The sequence below is a fragment of the Pleurodeles waltl genome, chromosome 2_1, assembly GCF_031143425.1.
Source record: "Pleurodeles waltl isolate 20211129_DDA chromosome 2_1, aPleWal1.hap1.20221129, whole genome shotgun sequence".
In the NCBI taxonomy this organism is placed as follows: domain Eukaryota; kingdom Metazoa; phylum Chordata; class Amphibia; order Caudata; family Salamandridae; genus Pleurodeles; species Pleurodeles waltl.
This window is the reverse complement of record NC_090438.1, coordinates 185,469,039-185,488,928: the sequence shown is the minus strand read 5'-3', so window position 1 is coordinate 185,488,928 and position 19,890 is coordinate 185,469,039. Positions and strand designations below refer to the sequence as shown.

The 19,890-nt window shown below is 44.6% G+C and overlaps 1 protein-coding gene across 8 annotated transcripts in view; it reads right to left on the bottom strand.

Annotated features, from left to right (window-relative positions):
• The window catches only part of KIAA1210 (KIAA1210 ortholog), a 487,569-nt gene that overhangs the window by 70,403 nt on the left and 397,276 nt on the right, over positions 1 to 19,890 (bottom strand). For all 8 annotated transcript variants that reach the window (XM_069212338.1, XM_069212340.1, XM_069212353.1 and 5 more), the window contains one exon: positions 11,539 to 11,715. In XM_069212338.1, the coding sequence (XP_069068439.1) occupies positions 11,539 to 11,715 (177 nt within the window). The remainder of the gene's footprint in view (positions 1 to 11,538; positions 11,716 to 19,890) is intronic.

The following is a 19,890-nucleotide window of genomic DNA, read 5'->3' as shown; positions in this document are numbered from 1 at the left end:
AAGCGTCCTTCTGTAGGAAAGTATCACCTTTCTGACATAGTTATCCCCACTTTTTGCCTGGTGTCAGTGTGTTTAGACTGTAGTATACTGGGATCCTGCTAACCAGGACCACAGTGTCATTGTTCTCTCACCTATATTTAGTTGGTAGGTAACCTTTACACCCCACAATTGGCATACTTGTGTACCCATGTAGGCCCCTAGTATATGGTACTTAGGCACCCAGGGCATTGATACACCAGAGGTCCCCCATGGGCTGCAGCATGTATTATGCCACCCACGGGGCCCATAGAAACTGTGAGTACGGGCCTGCCACTGTAGACTGTGTGAAATGGTGCATGCACCTTTCACCCCAGATTTAAGGTTTATCTTACATCATGTTCACTGCACTCTGAGCCCATAAGTCATCCGTAAGGTAGGCCCTACAGCCCAAGGGCACAGTGCTTGGTTCTCAATGTGGGGGCACTCTTGCATAAGCAGAGGTGCCGCTAAAAACCCCAGACTCCATTCTCTGGGCTTTCTAAGTGCAGTGAAGCCATCTTAAGGTTATGTAGTGGATACTGGTCAACACAAGATGTCCAACTACACAATGGCTTCACCAAACCTAGGTATCAAACATGTTAGAATCATGCAACTACACCGATTCCAGTGCTATTTGTATGTTACCATGTACTTTGGGGCTACTCTAGGGGATCCCCATGTCTGCCTGTACAGCCTTGCAGGGTCTGCATGTGCTGCTGCCAACCCCAGGCACTGTTTTGCCCTCCTGTTGCTGAGCCTAACTTCGGAAGGGGAAGGCAGAAGAAAAGATTTCCTGTAGAGGAGAGGTGTGACCACCACTCCCTTAGATATAGTTGTCACTGGGCTCGTGTGGGGGTGCCTCTGCGCGCCACCAGACTGCTTCGAAGGCACATTTGGTGCCCTCCATGCATAAAGTAATTAACTCCAGTGCAGGAGCTCCCACTCTGAGGCAAAACCACACAAAGGACAGGGGAGTGACCACCGCTGTCTAGCTCCTCCCCTAGGCTCCTCCCTACACTTGATTCTTCTATCTTGGAAATAAGATGAGCAGAGGCCCCTGAGAGCATCTGACTGGTTAGTCTAGCTGGGTGATGTCCCTGACCCCTTCGATAAGTGGGTCCCTGCAGAAAATGTCCAACTCCCTTCCTGGGTTACGTAAGGGCTCCCCTGAGGGTGGGACTCTAGATCTGTCTGCAAGATTTCAAGATACGTCAGTAAGTCTCTTCTGCAAGACACTTCTGCAACCTGGACCCAGGAAACGCTGCTATTCTGCATGGGGACTGAGAGTAAGACTGTAATCAGTAGGGGGGCTCCTACGGCAACTTTGTTTCCTAGTTCTGCAAGACTCCTGCAAGCTCCGTGACAATGCATCCTCTAGAGCCACAAGTACTCTGCCTGCCATTGGGAAAGCAAGAAGGAATTTCCCTTGGAGTGAAGGAGGTACTCCCCTGCATCTGCAGGCACCTCAACATCGACGACCGGTTTGTGAATCCTGCTGTCCCACGGACTCAAGGCTCTATAACACAGATGGTGATTATGTGGCTCTCCAGAGGTCTGACCTGTCTTCTTTCCACCTGAGAAGTCTGTGGTCCCTCGATGGAGATGCTTGGCTGAATCCCCTGTGCGCTGTGTCTGTTCGACCTTCCCAAGGCTTATTGGCTTTTCAGTTCAAAGACCTCCTAGCTCCAGGAACCCCGGGTCTCCAGCACTCTCCAGCTCCAAGAATGATGTCCTCTCTGCAACTCCTGCGATGTGGGCATCCCTCCTTTGTAGTGCTGTCGAGGCCTCCCTGTGACTACCTGTTCCTGCTGCCAGAGGGTCCTGCTGGGGGCTCCATCGATTTCTGCTGGCTCTCCTGCTTGATGAGGGCTTGCCCTGACTTACTTGCAAAGGTTGGGTCACCAGGACCTTGCTGGCCCACACAAATCCTGCAATCTCCATGCAACGATTCCTTTGCTTTGCCAAGGCTTGTTGGTGGCCCCACTGACCACCGACTCCTCTGCAATCCGACCACCTGGGTGGTACAACTTATAGGCTCCAGGGGTCTTACTGCATCATCTGGACTCCACGGCTGCACTTCTTCATCCACCATCTAAAAGGAAAGCCTCTTCTGGAAGGGTGGGCTTTGCATTTTTGCACCACCTGGTCACCGCTGGGTGATCTGAACTCTGTCCCCTCTTTCCCTAGGTCCACTTCTTCAAGCCTGGGTTCCACTGACCTGTTCCACTTGTCACAACAGCAGTTTGATGACCGAGTTCCCCACTGACTTCAACAGGAGGTTCTGACACAACTTCACTCCTATGCACCTGCGCTCCCTGGTTTAGGTATTCCACTGTTCTGGGTATCCACAGGTGGGGGCACTACCCAACCTCCCTTGCCCCAACTGGCATCCTCTGGGTCCTCTGAGAAGGGTCCTAAATCCAGGAAACTCCAACTGCGACTTCCCACATTATCCTATGGACACCTAACCCAGGGTTACACCTCTCCACACGGGCACCTGTGGAATCCTACTTATTTATCTTGGGTGTTCCTGTGCTTCTCCAGTCCTAAGGATCCTTGGGTTGTAGTTTGGGTTGGAAATGATTCTCACATTCCATTTACTTAGTATATGGTTTGACCCACCCCCTCCATAGGAGCACATGTTATTATATGCCTGTACATACCTTTTTCTAAGTACATTTTTCTACGATCATATCTCCAGTTAGACAATATACCAAAGTTAGTTCTAGTGTGTGTGTGTGTGTGTGTGTGTTACAATAATTATAAAATATTTTTCTAACACTGATGTGGTGCTTACTTGTGTGTACATCACTGACTGACCTGTGTAGTATTTGCAACTGCTTTACATTCTCCTGGATAAGCCTTAGCTGCTCTCCACAGCCACCATTCTGACAGCTCTAGTTATCTAAAACCTCCTACACTATCATTAGGGGTTGCCTATACTCAGTACAGGGTGCCTCACTTATAGGTGCACACCATATACTGAGCCACCCTCTTACACCTTCCACAAGAATCTCATATGCCTACTAATGGAAGAGAATTTGCATTTGGTGCATCCAGAACTAAGTCCTCCCCCGTCAAGAAGGTGTATTGATACCATATCATCTTCGTCTAGCAAGGTATGGCTTACAGTCTTCTTGTATTAAAGTTCACCCTGCGGCTATAACTGCCTATAGGAAGTCTTCATCACCAACCTTTTTACGAAATACCTGTGATTGTAGATTTTCTAGAAGGCCTTAAAAAGGATTTTCCACCAGTTATGTCCATTTGTCCTCCTTGGGAACTTAACACTGTTCTTACTAAATTAAAGTCCCTCAAACTGATACCCAAAGCCACCTTACAACATCTTACATGGAAAGCAGAATTCCTAGTTACTATTACTTCTGTGCATAGAGTTAGCGAGGTTCAGGCTCTATTTGCCACTGACCCATTCACGGTATTCCAGAGTAACAAAGTAGTTAAATGGAAACACCCCAGTTTTCTCCCTAAAATGGTTTTGGATTTCCACATTAACTAATCTAGTTCCTTAATCACTTTTTTCCCCTAATCCATCAACGCTAGCAGAAAAAGTCCTTCCCTTTTCTGGACGTTAAAAGAGTCCTAAAATTTTATTTGGACAAAACCAAGAATTTAAGACAGTCAGAACGTCTTTTCATAAACTATGGTCCAACTCATAAAAGGCTTGCCTTCTTCTAAGCAATTTATTTCTACATGGATTGTATCATGCATTATTCTTTCATATCAGATAGCAAAGAAATCCCCTCCTGGTAGGACTAAAGTGCGTTTTAGACAGGGAAAGGAAGCTACCTTGACTCTTCTTCGATATCTTCAGAGAAATGCAAGGCAGCTACTTGGTAATCTGTTCAAACATTCACTGGACCTACTGCCTAGATTCAGACTCAGACTCAAATAGGGAAGGCTTATTCAAAGAACCTTTTTGGGTGATTGTCACATCTGTTTTTATTTCATGGCTACCTGTTTGTGGGATGGGCTTACTATTCTACTCATTACTTATGACCATTGATGAGAATCCTCTGAAGAGAAGGGAAAGTTACTTGCCTGTAATCCTAGTTCTCCTCTAGGGGAATCCTCAAAGTCATAAGCAACCCTCCCACCTCCCCTGACCGGAACTCTTACAGCTCTCACCCACTGCTTCACCCAGAATTCCTAATTTCCGTAAAAATGACCTGATCCAACTGTCATCTGTGAGACAAGATTGGATTCAGGGAGTACTGTGAGGTTCTGAAAGGCACAGTGCCAGTTTTCTGTTTTATGCTTTGCATTGCAACCTATTGGCTTAACAATGTCCCACATTCCCTTTCTTTTTCTTTTAAAAAAAGCTTGTGAAAGATTTTCTGTGGTCACCTTTTTTCCTAATGAAGTATGTATATAAAATTAGCTTCTTTTTAAAATGAAAATTAAATGACATCTGGACATTTTTGTCTTCTTTAGGCTGCAAACATATATACACACATATATATATATATATACACACATATATATATATATATATATATATATATCTCGCATATATAAAAAACTCGGAATGTGGGTGCTCAGTGCAGCGGTCCTGGACGGGCTCCGAGGTGCCCAAAATATCCTTAATCACTCCCTTGCCATAAAAGGAGAACCAGGATACCTCCAAAGTAATAAAGCGATTTATTTCAGCAAAAGAATCCGATTCTTTTGCTGAAATAAATCACTTTATTACTTTGAAGGTGTCCTGGTTCTCCTGTTATGGCAAGGGAGTGATTAAGGATATATATATATATATATATATATATATATATATATATATATATATATGGAAAATGTCACTTACCCAGTGTACATCTGTTCGTGGCATGTTGCGCTGCAGATTCACATGCTGTGCATTATCCTGCCATCTAGTGTTGGGCTCGGAGTGTTACAAGTTGTTTTTCTTCGAAGTAGTCTTTTCGAGTCACGGGACCGAGTGGCTCCTCCCTTTCGGCTCCATTGCGCATGGGCGTCGACTCCATCTTAGATTGTTTTCCCCGCAAAGGGTGAGGTAGGAGTTGGTAAAGTAAGGATACTAGAGGTGCCCATGCAATGGAGTAGAAATGTATGTACATATTGTGTATCAAAAGAATGTTTATTTACATATTTACAATTTACATGCAACTAAAACGGCTACAGGCTCCCGTGGTGGGAGGGTGCATGTGAATCTGCAGCGCAACATGCCACGAACAGATGTACACTGGGTAAGTTACATTTTCCGTTCTATGGCATGTGTAGCTGCAGATACACATGCTGTGCATAGACTAGTAAGCAGTTATCTCCCCAAAAAAGGTGGTCAGCCTGTAGGAGTTGAAGTTGTCTGAAATAATGTTTTCAGTACAGCCTGTCCTACTGTGGCTTGTTGTGTTGCTAACACATCTACACAGTAATGCTTAGTGAATGTATGGGGCGTAGACCAGGTGGCTGCCTTACAAATCTCTGTCATTGGTATATTTCCAAGAAAAGCCATTGTGGCGCCTTTTTTCCTAGTGGAATGTGCCCTTGGAGTAATGGGTAATTCTCTCTTAGCTTTAAGGTAACAGGTCTGAATACATTTGACTATCGATCTGGCAATGCCTTGTTTGGATATAGGGTTACCTGCGTGAGGTTTTTGGAAAGCTACGAATAATTGTTTTGTTTTCCTAAATTGTTTTGTTCTGTCAATGTAATACATTAGCGCTCTTTTAATGTCTAATGTATGCAGTGCCCTTTCTGCTACTGATTCTGGGTGTGGAAAGAAGACTAGGAGTTCCAGTTTGGTTTAGAAGAAACGGTGATATGACTTTTGGTAAAAATTTTGGATTTGTACGGAGAACCACTTTATGTTTATGTATCTGTATAAAGGGTTCTTGGATAGTAAATGCCTGTATTTCGCTAACTCTTCGTAGAGAAGTGATGGCTATTAGAAAGGCTACTTCCCAAGTCAAGAATTGGATTTGACAAGAACGCATGGGTTCAAATGGTGGACCCATGAGTCGTGTTAATACAATATTAAGATTCCATGAAGGTACTGGTGGTGTTCTTAGGGGTATGATTCTTTTTAGTCCCTCCATAAAGGCTTTGATAACTGAGATTCTAAAAAGCGATTTTGTATGTGTAATCTGCAAATAAGCAGATATTGCAGTGAGATGGACTTTAATGGTAGAAAAAGCAAGATTTTCTTTTTGTAAGTGTAGTAAATAACCTACAATGTTTTGTATGGAGGCGTTTAGGGGTGTAATTTGATTAGCCTGGCAGTAGAAAACAAACCTTTTCCATTATTAGTATAACGATGCCTTGTTGTGGGGTTTCTTGCCTGTTTAATGACCTCCATACACTCTTTTGAGAGGTTTAGATATCCGAATTCTAAGATTTCAGGAGCCAGATTGCAAGGTTGAGCGATGCTGGATTCGGGTGCCTGATCTGTTGTTTGTGTTGTGTTAACAGATCTGGTCTGTTCGGTAGTTTGATGTACGGTACTACCGAGAAGTCCAACAGTGTGGTGTACCACGGTTGGCGAGCCCACATTGGCGCTATGAGTATTAGTTTGAGTTCGTTTTGACTCAGTTTGTTGACCAGAAAAGGAATGAGCGGGAGAGGGGGGAAAAGCGTAAGCAAATATCCCTGACCAGCTGATCCATAGAGCATTGCCCTTGGACTGAGTGTGTGGGTATCTGGACGTGAAGTTTTGGCATTTTGCGTTTTCTTTTGTTGCAAACAGATCTATGTTTGGTGTCCCCCAGTGGTAGAAGTGATCTTTTAGAATTTGGGGATGTATTTCCCATTCGTGAGACTGTTGGTGATCTCGACTGAGATTGTCGGCTGGTTGATTGTGAATGTCTGGTATATATTGTGTTATCAGGCAAATGATGTTGTGATTTGCCCAGTGCCCAATTTTTTGCGCTAGGATACACAGTTGTGACGAGTGCATCCCCCCTTGTTTGTTTAAATAATACATTGTTGTCATATTGTCTGTCTTGACAAGGATATGTTTGTGGGCTAGAAGGGGCTGAAAGGTTTTTAGTGCTAGAAAAACTGCTAGCAGTTCTAAATGATTTATGTGAAGTTGTTTTTGATGATTGTCCCATTGACCTTGTATGCTGTGATTTTTGAGGTGTGCTCCCCACCCAATCATGGAGGCGTCTGTTGTGATAATGGCGTGAGGTACTGGGTCTTGAAAAGGCCGCCCTTTGTTTAAATTTACAGGGTTCCACCATTGAAGCGAAGAGTGTGTTTGGCGGTCTATCAACACTAGATCTTGGAGTTGACCCTGTGCCTGCGTCCATTGTTTTGCTAGGCACTGTTGTAAGGGCTGCATGTGTAGTCTTGCATTTGGGACAATAGCTATGCATGAGGACATCATGCCTAGTAGTTTCATCACAAACCTGACCGTGTATTGTTGGTTTGACTGCATGCTTGATTTTATATTTTGAAACAACTGGACTCTTTGTGGACTTGGAGTGGCAATTGCTTTTTGTGTGTTGAGTGTTGCGCCCAAGTATTGTTGTACTTTGGATGGTTGTAAATGTGATTTTTGGCAATTTATAGAAAACCCTTGTTTGTGCAGAGTATCTATTACATATTGCGTGTGATTTTGACATTGTTGTTGAGTGTTGGCTTTTATTAGCCAATCATCTAGATACAGGAATACGTGCATGTGATTTCTCCATATATGAGCTGCTACTACGGCTAGGCATTTTGTAAATACTCTGGGGGCTGTTGTTATTCCGAATGGCAACACTTTGAATTGGTAATGTTTGCCTTGTATTACAAACCTGAGGTATTTCCTGTGAGATGGATGGATGGGTATGTGAAAATACGCATCCTTTAGATCCAGTGTTGTCATGTATTCCCCTTGTTTTAGTAAAGGGACTACATCCTGTAGCGTTACCATGTGGAAATTATCTGATTTGATGAAGAGATTCAGTGTTCTGAGATCTAAAATAGGCCTTAACATTTTGCCTTTCTTTGGGATAAGGAAATACAGTAAACCCCTGTTCCTCTCAGGTGATAAGGTACTAGTTCTATGGCTTCTTTTGCTAGTAGTGCTTGGACTTCTATTTGTAATAGGTCTAAGTGTTGTATTGACATTCTGTGCGCTCTTGGGGGAACATCTGGAGGGAATCTTGTGAATTCTATGCAGTAACCATGTTGGATAATTGATAGAACCCACGTGTCTGTGGTAATGTGTGTCCAATTGTGGTGGTATTTTGTTAAGCTCCCCCCCACTGGTGATTTGTGTTGGGGAAGTGTGACATTGAAGTCACTGCTTGCTACCAGGGGGTCTGCGTGGTAGGCTGGAATTTCCCCTCTTCCTTTTGGGAACTGTCCTCTGTAGGAACCACAAAACCCCGCTCTCTGATACTGAGATTGGTAAGTGGGTTTTGTTTGGGAGGTGGATGGTTCTGAGGGTTGCTGTCTAAACCCTCCCCTAAATTGTGGTTTCCTAAATGTTCCCCTGTATTTAGAGGAGTAGAGCGCACCCATGGCTTTGGCCGTGTCCTTCTTCATTTTTTCTATTGCGGTATCCACTTCCGGGCCGAATAGTTGATGTTGATTAAACGGTATATTCAATACCGCTTGCGGTATCTCTGGTTTAAACCCAGAACTTCGCAGCCATGCATGCCTTCTAATTGTTACTGCTGTATTTACAGTTCGTGCCGCTGTATCAGCAGAGTCTATTGCAGAGCGGATCTGGTTATTTGATATGGCCTGTCCCTCTTCAACCACTTGTTGGGCAAATTTTTTATGCTCTTTGGGGAGGTGCTGGATGATGTCTTGCATCTCGTCCCAGTGTACTCGGTCGTAGCGGGAAAGGAGGGCTTGTGAGTTGGCAATTCGCCACTGACTGGCTGCTTGGGATGCCACTCTTTTCCCAGCCGTGTCAAATTTACGACTTTCCTTATCAGGGGGTGGCGCATCCCCTGATGACTGCGATTTAGCCCGTTTTCTTGCAGCCCCCACAACCACTGAGTTGGGAGCTGTTGTGTAATAAACACAGGGTCTGACGGGGGGCGGTTTATATTTCTTCTCGACCCTTGGTGTGATTGCTCTCCCTTTCACTGGTTCTTGGAAAACCTGTTGTGCATGTTTAAGCATGCCCAGTAACATTGGCAGGCTTTGATACGATGCATGCGTGGATGCCAGAGTGTTAAACAGGAAGTCGTCTTCCACTGGTTCTGAGTGCATTGTTACATTGTGAAATGTTGCTGCTCTGGCCAGTACCTGCGTGTAGGACGTACAGTCCTCGGGCGGCAAAGGTTTTGTCAGATAACACTCTGGACTATTGTCCGAAACTGGTGGGTCATATAGATCCCAGGGGTCTGCATCGTCTTGAGTCATCCCAGTATGTGTGGGTGACTGTGCCATTGGTGTACCCACTGGTGACAACTGTGGAGATTGAAGTGGGGACGTTTGTGATGAGAACTGTGGGGGTGGTGATCTTTCTCTAACCACTTTGGCCTTTGGTTGCATCTCAGTCTCGTGAAAAGTCAGTTTTCTTTTGGACTTGAGCGGAGGGATAGTTTCTATCTTCCCTGTATGTTTCTGGATTTCTAGCCTTTGCTGAGTTTGATCATACTCTTCTAGATCCAGTTCCTGCTCAAATCTGCGCTTTTCTTTGAGCTGTAGAGAGAGCCCCTGCTCTTCCGTGTAGGACGCCTTTTTCGGCTCCAAAGCCATTTTTTTCGGTATCAAAACCCCGATGGAGATTGTTGGTTTCGGCTCCGAGTGGCTTTTTCGAGGTTTACTCGATTTGATTATTCGATGAAGACTCTTTTTGGTGCCGGTTTCTCGACCGGAGTCGGAAGTCTTCGGCACTGATTTGGCCTTTTTCGGTGCCGATGTTACTTGGTCACCGTCTTTTCTGTGGGTTGAGCCATGGCCTTCCGGCAGTGGCGTCCCTAAGGCCTTTTGTTTCTTGACCTGACCTTGGGTGTGGGACGGGGCAGGTGTACTCACTTTTTGTGCCGCCGTCACTGGTCGATCCCCGTCGGATTAATCCGAGTCCCGACCCTGGATGGATATCTGTATCTCTTCTTCTTCGGCGTCGAGATGCTGCGATTGTTTCGACGCCATCTGTAACCGTCTTGCGCGTCGATCTCTTAGGGTCTTGTTGGATCGAAACGCTCTGCAGGCCTCGCAAGTATCCTCTCTGTGTTTGGGCGATAAACACAGGTTACAGACCCGATGCTGGTCTGTGTAAGGATACTTGGCGTGGCAATTCGGACAGAAACGGAAAAGGGTCCGGTCCATTAGTTCTTTGTCGACGGGTGTGGTCGGGCTGACCAGGCCTTGATTAAGTGCGGAAGCCCCGAAGGGCCGCCGAAGCGGTCTTGTCAGTGCCGATGTGATGATACTAAACCGGTCCCGAACGCAAACAATACCGACGAATTTCGATGATTTTCTAAGTTTCCACGATTAGAATTACGGAGCGAAGAGAAACACGTCCGAACCCGATGGCGGAAAGAAAACAATCTAAGATGGAGTCGACGCCCATGCGCAATGGAGCCGAAAGGGAGGAGCCACTCGGTCCCATGACTCGAAAAGACTTCTTCGAAGAAAAACAACTTGTAACACTCCGAGCCCAACACTAGATGGCAGGATAATGCACAGCATGTGTATCTGCAGCTACACATGCCATCGAACATATATTTATACCTTTTGAAAGTGCTCCAGGATCTCCGCACATGGGCGGGACTATTCAGTGCTTATGACATTGCTAAGGATTCCCCTGGAAGAGAACTAGGATTACAGATGAGTACATTTTCCTTCTTCTGACAGTCATCTTGCAAATACAACCAAAACCTAGGTGAACCCGGTACCATACCAAGGTTTAATGGTGTATTTCAGACAATACTTTATTATGGGTATAGCAACTGTATTGTAACATTGTCCATGCCCTCTCCGTTTTCATGGAGTAACAGACTTTGTGAATTTGTGAGGGAATTATTATTTAATTTATCTTCTACTGTGCTTATCCAGTGTAATACAGTGAATTGAGTCCATATAAGAAGTTATATTTTATAAAAGCTTCTGGAAATGCCTAGCACTGAGAATTCATAACAAATAACTGACGCTCAATCAAAAGGTAATTTGATGATCAAATGAACTTCTGGTTCCAAGTTAACAAAGGCTGATATTCTCCATAACGAAAGTGGGGATTTACCCTTTATATTATCCAGGCTGGTAGCAGAACTTAATTACAAATGATACAAGTCTGCCTCGTCCAATGATTACTACCCCATGGAAGCAGGGTGAAAGATGTCAAGGTAAGCAAAACATGCATAACATGCCACACTGCAGCAAGAAGGGGTTGATTATTTGTCTATATCTTTATACCCAACTCTACCCGACTACTGCACACCATCCAGAACAGCTAGTCTGCAGACTTAAAGTAAAGTATTTTTACATATATCTGAAGGGCAGAGTGTGCCAACAAATTCACACTCAATGAAAAAGGCTTCCTGGCATTCCCTGCAATATCACATCTCTCAGCAAGCTATTGTTAAGTAGCAGACTTACCCCAGCAATCTTGCTCCTTTTGGCACGATCTCTGTGTCTCCGTGGATTTAGAAATATCTTGTGTCTTGCTGCAGAATTATCAAGGCAGCCCAAGGTACTGGCAGGGAGGTTAAAGTCAACAGGAAGCAAGATGGAGGACAACGGGCTAACGGGTCTAGACAATGACTCCGAAGAAAGCTGTAATAATGGGGTAAAAATGCCATTACTGCTTTTATTCCACCTTGCACATTAGTATCTGAGCTGCAACCACCAAACTTCAACAGCAATGTCTTCTCGAGATGGCTACATCTGTACAATAGTAATTCCAAGATCCCTCCACACACTTTCCTGTTCATTTACCACATGCCTTCAATGGAATGCAAGTATTTTCTTTCATTTTTAACTGCATACCGCTTTATATAAAACATGCATACATTTTACAAAATTAAAAAAAGAAACAGAAAAACATCTCAATTCAAACCTCAAACTATTTTTCTGTAATTAAACAATTGTTCTAAAGATTAATTGACATCGCAGCAGACTCTATAACCTACAGCTGAGATTTCCCGCTATTTCATTTACTAGCACAATCAATTACTTCCACTATTCCCTCGATGCCTCATAATAGTGGATTCACAAGATTAACTGATCTAATGTCCTGAATGCAGCACCTATGTACTCTAAGTCCTTGCACAACCTGTTGTTGGGCTACCTCGCAACCCAAAATCAGGAATTGATTAAAATGAAGCTCCTATGTTGTCTATACATGCTTTTGAGCAGTGGAGCTCTGCTGCCTATCTCAAAGAGGGCCGTTTTTAAGGTACTGCGTAGATATTTTTTGTAATATTTTTTATGACACAGCCATTTCTCTGTTCTCTCTTCATTCAAGTTTTGAAAATTCTTTTTCCATGTTCAGATTTCTATTTGGGCACAACCACCAATCTGTAGTTCAGATGCTAGATGAGACCCAATCTTAGCTAATATACCAACAAAAGAGTATGACATTGATAGTTTTAACTGAACAAAATGTGCGACCACTGAGCTTGCGCTACACTGTTGCATTTTTGCAATTAGCGGGATCTACCAAAATTTATCTATCACTACACACAGATAATTTATTTACAGAAAATCTGTAATTTGCCGTTTTCTAGACTTTAATTTTCCAATTTCTTGCTTATTCCACAGACCCTGGCCTGCGTTTATGTTTACTTTTTTGCTAATTTGTGGACTCTGTCTTATGTATTTAACAAATAATGCAACATCTCGGGATACAAACTAGCACAACCATATCATCAGCATATAGCACACTTGGGATATGCCTGAACTCCAAATTCAACCTAAACATTTTAAACTAGTTTAGGGCCAGTTCAAAGTCTTCTAGATACAGTGAGGGGCAGAGGGCCCTAACTAATCAAATTTGGAACTATCCTCTGGGGAAAAAAATAACAATACCCAGGTTGTGTCCAATCAATTTATAAAAAATGCGTTAATTTATTAGTACAATTAAAAATCATAAATTGGGGTAATACCCCCAAAGGGCACACAACAACAGGTTTCAAACAAACATACACGCACAAAATAGGTGACACAAAATTCCAAAGGGTCAAAGTCACAGTTATGTAGCACATGACACTACGGCACCCAGAGACACTTGAAAATAATCACTAGGGTCACTGTGTTAAGGCCGACGGGGTTTCGATCCAACTGAAATAGTGGGACGTAGTAGCAGTATTCCCAAATTCATTAGTTAGGGGCCTCTGTTCTTTGTAACAATATATCACCCATGGTCCCTATGTATCCTTGGGTTCCCTTGTATTTATGAAACAGATACAGTGAGGGGAGCCAAAGATAACCCTACTCGTCTTAATGTCCTCGATTTTGACCCATGTTTTACAATAACATGATTCGTTACTACAAAGTGGTTATGAAACAGTATGTATTTTTCTGCAGCTTGAAATACTCTAAGGTTGTCAAAATCAGAGTTGTACTGTCTGAAATCTGCCTTTTCTAGGAGAAATATTATAGTAGTAATTGCGACACATGATTCTTTGATCATACAAAGTATGTTCTTTGAGGTGCCTTGATGTTGCTCAATTCCGATTGCTCCTTGGGCAGTAGGTGTTAGATTCTGGATATCCAATGCAATGCCACTGTTGAGCACGTGCAACAGATCCTTAAACATTAATAACTCTTTCCATTTTCCTTTCCTCATCCTCACTCTCTTTGCTACCTGTCTTTGAAATGTCTGAAGAACCTTCTGTTACGAGGCCAACTCCCAATTCTTCTGTATGCATTAAAGTATTACAATGGAATTTGCACATCGCCAAAGGGAAAAAAAAAAGGGTGTGATTACCATGCGCTGGTGTCATTTGCATCATTATTGAGGCGTGTGCATGCTTTAACATCCATGCAAGAACCTCTATAATGATGCAGGTGCTAATTCCTTTTTTATTGACTAGTCTAAGATGGAGGATGACACTGAGCTCAATAAATAGAAAACAAATGACATTAATTGTGTGAAAGCACTTTTACTGTTGTGGAGCTCGCTGGCAGGCCCTCCAGAGAGAAGTGCACAAAATATAATTGAAATGCTTGCAAATGGCATGGGAGCAACAGAGCAGTGAGTCGAGGGAACCAACGGGGAGGTCGGGAGGGTAAAATATAATTAAAGCTGGATGGGGAGAGGAGTGGCAAAGCAACGTCCATCTATTCTGATCTCTTCGAGGCGGTTGAAATTAACAGAGACTAAATCCTCCACAAGGGAAGAAGGGTCACCAGTCTACCAAGTTTATAATGCCAGCATCTGGAGATTTCTGCTCTCAAACATGGCTATGGCAAATATTTCAGCCGGAGGGTATTGATGGGCCATAAAGACATGTTATGAGATGTCGGCAATCGGAAAACCAGTACAGAGAACTATGGAAGCAGTGGTGGCCCCAGAGGAGTAAGCATGAATGCCCTTCTCTTGGATAAGATGTAGCAGTCTTGGAACAGAGGATGGCCCAATGTGAAATGGTGCTTTAGTTTACTGCCTTGCCCTTCGTAGTTCCTGTGAACCTCATAAAGAGGTGATCATCTACTCTGTCCTGTCAAGTGCATTCAATGTAGTAGAATATTGCATGCTTGTGGTCCAGTATACGCAGTAGATGTCCCTCCTTCGTTGGCCGGAGAGTAGGGAAGAAAGATGGAAGAGTAATAGACCATGAAAGGTAGGAAAACCAAGATGGCCTGATATTCATCAACTATAGGGGGCTGAAATTACCGCCACCAGGGAACAAAGTGAGTGAGTGAGTGAGAGAGAGACAAAGAGAGAGAGAGAGAGGACAATAGAAAGATTCAAGCCTTCAGACTTGCACCACTTAACAAATTTGGTACACCAACCTCAAAATGGACTTTAGCAGATTTCCTGCAGCTAAGATGATTTCCACACAGTCAGCAGGAAAGCAGAACTATAGCTGGCATTACTCAATCACCACGTGTAGGAAAGTACCATCTTTCTAGCATGGTTACCACCACTGTTTGCCTGATGTCAGTGTGTTTAGACTGTAGTTCACTGGGATCCTGCTAACCCAGTGACTGTGCTCTCTCCTTTAAATTTGGTTGCTGGTAAACATTTTACACCCACAATTGGCATACTGGTACACCTACGTAAGTCCCTAGTATATGGTACCTAGGTACCCAGGGCATTGGTACACCAGGGGTCCCCCATGGGCTGCAGCATGTATTGTGACACCCATGGCTGTGTCTGCAGGCCTGCCATTACAGCCTGAGTGAAATGGTGCATGCACCCTTTCACCACCGAACCTGGTCACTGCACTTAGACACTATAAGTCACCCCTCTGGTAGGCCCTTCAGCCCAAGGGCAGGGTGCATGTGCCTGATTGTGAGCGTAATCCCTGTATTAGCAGAGCGCCCCTACAGACCCCAGGCAAATTCCTAGACTCTAAGTGCAAGGAAGCTATCCTAAGATATTTAGTAGACACTGGTCAACACGAATGGTCCAACTACATAATGGCTTCTCCGAACCTAGGCATGTTTGGTATCAAACATGTTGGAATCCTGCAACTGCGCAGATTCCAGTGTTAGTTGCATGATACCATGTATTCTGGGGGCTCCTTAGAGGATCCCCCAGGTCTGCCTGTGCAGTCTTATGGGGTCTAGCTTCGAGTCCACGCTACTGACCCCAGGCACTGTCCTGCCCTCCTGCTGGTGAGTATGGCTCATTTCACAGAGGCAGAACAAAGGATTTCTTGTAAGGGAGAGGTGTCATGTCCCCATGTATTAGGTGGGGTGGCCTCTGAGCACCACCAGTCTGCTTGCATAATTCAGTTTGCACCAGTTCAGGAACCCCTCAACCCCTTCAGAAACTCCAACCACTACTCTCTGTGTTAGCCTATGGGACGACGAGGTCAGTAACTACCTTGCAAGTGGTCACAGGTGACACTTACTGTACTTACCTCTGGTGTTTTTATCTGCCTCCAGCCTCTAGCTAACTACCACTTATCTTGGTTAGGTTCAGCATTTAACATTCCGCTTTTTTAGTATATGGTTTGGCCCTCCCATAGGGCCCTGTGTATTTTTATTGTATTTCTGGTGGTTATTTTGTGTACATATTGTGTGTAGATATCTCCTTTATTTTTGCAACACTTGTGTGATTCTTTCTTGTGAGTGAGTTACTATCTGACTACTGTGATATTGCAAGTGCTTTACGTTCCTCCTGGATAAGCTTTAGCTGCTCGCCTCAGCTACCCGTAGGGAGCTTTTGCTATCTGAACACCTACTCACTATCACTAAGGGTTGGCTGGACTCAGTATAGTGGGCCACACCATAGGTGAACACCATAAACTGGAGCCAGCTCCTACAACACATATAGAGTTGAGCATAAGAGGACTGCAGTGTTAGAAATGGGGTCTTTGGTTGGCAGTCAGGTTACCCCCTGTACCAAGTAAGAACCCTCACTCTAGTCAGGGTAAGTCACACACAATCCAAATTATCCTGTGTCCACTCTATGGTAGCTTGGCACTGAGCAGTCAGGCTTAACTTAGAAGGCAATGTGTAAAGTATTTGTGCAATAAATCATGCAATAACAGTGCAAACACCACAAAAATACACCACAAGGTTTAGAAAAGTATAGAATATTTATCTGAGTAGATTAAGGTCAAACGATTTGATAAATACAAGTTGAAATATCACTTTTGTAATAATAGAGTCTTTAGTTCTTAAAAACAACAATGGGCTCTTGCGAGAGCAAAGTACCTGGTTTGCGTCTACATTATCCACACTAGACTGCAGAGGAGGAGATGCCTGGAAAACGAGGTGAGGTGTGCGTTGGTTTCTCCGGGCGCACACAGACGAATCATCAATGCTTTTCCACGCAACAAGGGCTTTGCGTTGATTTCCGGTGCGCAGGCTTGGAACCTCTTCGGGTTACGGGGTATTTGGACGTCCCGGGGACAATGTGCAGAAATCCTGGGCGTGCAGGATGAAGTCACAGGAGCTGCATCGATCCGGTGGGCGATCCGGGGAAATTTCTGTTGCACGACAGGCGCTGTGTTGATTCCTCTTGCAGGAAGTCAGGTTGCGTCTTTCCGGCTCGGCGCTGCGTCCATCTGGTGGGCTGTGCGTCAAATTTCCAGCTGCAACGCTGGCGCTGCGTCGATCTCCACTCAGGGAGCCAGGCTGCGTTGTTCCGGTTTCGGCGATGCAGTGATTTTCTCACCGCAGGGCAGGCTGTGCGTCAATTTTTGACGCACAAGGAGTTCTTTGCAGAGATTAAGTCTTTTTGGCCCTGAGACTTCAGGAAACAGGAGGAACGCTCAATCCAAGCCCCTAGACAGCACTTCTCAGCATAGCCAGAGGGCAGCAAGGCAACAGCAAGACAGCAGTCCTTTACAGCAAAGCAGTCAGGTGAGTCCTTTGGGCAGCCAGGCAGCTTCTCTTAGCAGGTTGCAGATTCTGGTTCAGAGTTTCTTTCCCAGGAGGTATGTTGTCAAGAAGTATCTGAGTTGGTAGGGTCAGGGACCCAGTGTATATACCCAAATGTGCCTTTGAAGTGGGAAGACTTCAAAGAGTGGCTAAGAACTGCACAAGGTCCCCCTTTCAGTTCCATACTGTCTGCCAGGGTCCCAGTAGGGGGTTTGGCAGTCCATTGTGTAAGGACAGACAACTGTCCTTTGACATGTAAGTGTCAGGCTCTCCACCCTTCCAGCCCAGGAAGACCCATTCAGTATGCATATGTCTGCAGGTGTGACTGAGCATCCTGTGTTTGTGGTTGTCTGGGTGAAATGGACAGGGGAGCTGTCAACCAGCCCAGCCCAGACGTGGATTGTAAGGCACAGAAGGTTTTAAGTGCAGAGAAATGCTCACTTTCTAAAAGTGGCATTTCTAAAATAGTAATATGAAATCCAACTTCAGCAGTCAGCAGGATTTTGTATAACCATTCTGGCCATAATAAATATGACCTGTTTACCCCTGTCTAATCAGAATCTACCATTCAAACAGTTTATGAGGGTAGCCTTAGTGTCAGCTTATGAAAGGAGCAGGCCTCACAGCAGTGTAGAACACATTTAGGAGTTTTACACTACCAGGGCATATAGAACACATATGTTCATGTCCTGCCTTTTACTTAAATAGCACCCTGCCCTATGGGTTACCTGGGGCCTACCATAGGGGTGACATATGTATAAAACCAGGAGTTTAAGGCTTGACAAGTACTTTTTAATGACAAGTCTTATTGGCAGTGAAACTGCACACACAGGCTTTGCAGTGGCAGGCCTCAGGCATGGTTAAGGGGCTACTTAGGTGGGTGGTACAATCAGTTCTGCAGGCCCACTAGTAGCATTTAATCCACAGGCCCCGAGCACATGTAGTGCACTTTTCTGGTGAATTACAAGTAGATTAAATAAGCCAATTGGGTATGAGCCAATGCCACCATGTTTTAAGGGAGAGAGCATATGCACTTTAGCACTGGTTGGCAGTGGTAAAGTGCACAGAGTCCTAAAACCAGCAAAAACAGTGTCCTAAAAGTGCAGGGAGGCAGGCAAAAAGTTAGGGGTGACCACCCTAAGACTGTCAGGTCTAACATGGAATGCATGACCTGAATATCCTCCTGTGAAAGCAGGTCCACCCTGTCAGTGGAGAGGAAGTAGTGGCCACCTACTGAGTGCCAAAAGATGGAACTAACAGATCCTCCCTACCCAAATATAGGCTAATCAGAATCAGCTGTGCTCAATTGGTATAGATGTGTACAGAAGGCCTGGAACCCAACTGAAGCTAACGCCTCCACCTGGGAACCATTCAGAGGGAGGACTATGGCACAAAACTGAGGACACCTCCTGTTTTGTGCCGTGGTAGGGGGATTAGTGTATGGACACACTTTCTGGAGAAGATTACCTGTGATCTGACATTGTTGGGCCCTAACTGTGAATCTCGAGTAATGCCTGAGAACAAGGAGGATTGGTAGATGGAAATAGGCATCCTGGAAGTCTACAGACATCTACAAATTCCTGACATTGTGATCAGCAGAACTTGGGTCTGGGACAGCATCTTGAATATCTCCTGTAAACAGGTTCAAAAGGCATAGGTTGAGGATGGATCCCAGATCCCAGCCATTCTTGTTAAACAAGAAGCAAAGGGAGTAAAACGCTGTCTTTATCTTCCAGAGGCCCCACCTCTCTTTGTTCAGTAAGGTGAGGACTTCTGCCTCCAATATTGAGGCATAATCTGGACAGCACAGCATGGGGGAGCGAGGGAAGTCAGGAAGAGATGACAGAAAAGGTGAGGCATAGCTCTTGCAGTATGGTTGGACGAGCCAATGATCCATGATCATCATCTCCCAATTGTTAGAAAAATAAGAGACCTCCCACCCAACCAGAAGATGACATGGGGAGGAGTCTGATGTTTGGTGCCAGCAGAGCTGGTAGAGAATAGTGGGAGGACTGTTACTGTTGATGATGGGAGTCCCCTGGATCCACCTCTCACTGAATGAAGAAGTACACCTCTTGGGGTGTTTGGAGCAAGTGCAAATTATGTTTTTGTGCTTTTGCGCTGCTCTGAGGTTCGCACCCTGGAGTATCTTATTTCTGGTAGCAATAACTTGTTTGGGAGACTAGGCCCAGCAAACAATCCATAGCTCTGCGTTTTTGGAGTGTTCCAGGGACAATTCGACCTTCTCTTCAAATACTGCTCGCTACTTGAAAACATGTCAGTGGAAGGGCCTGGACATATCCTGAGAAGCCAGTGGAACACATGATAGAGCAATAAGGCAGTCTGATAGCAAAGTTCAAGTACCAAGCTACAGTGCCTGCAGAATCCTGGCTACACCTCAGAATCTATTTGAAGGTGTACAAACAGCTGCTTACTAAGTCAGAAAAT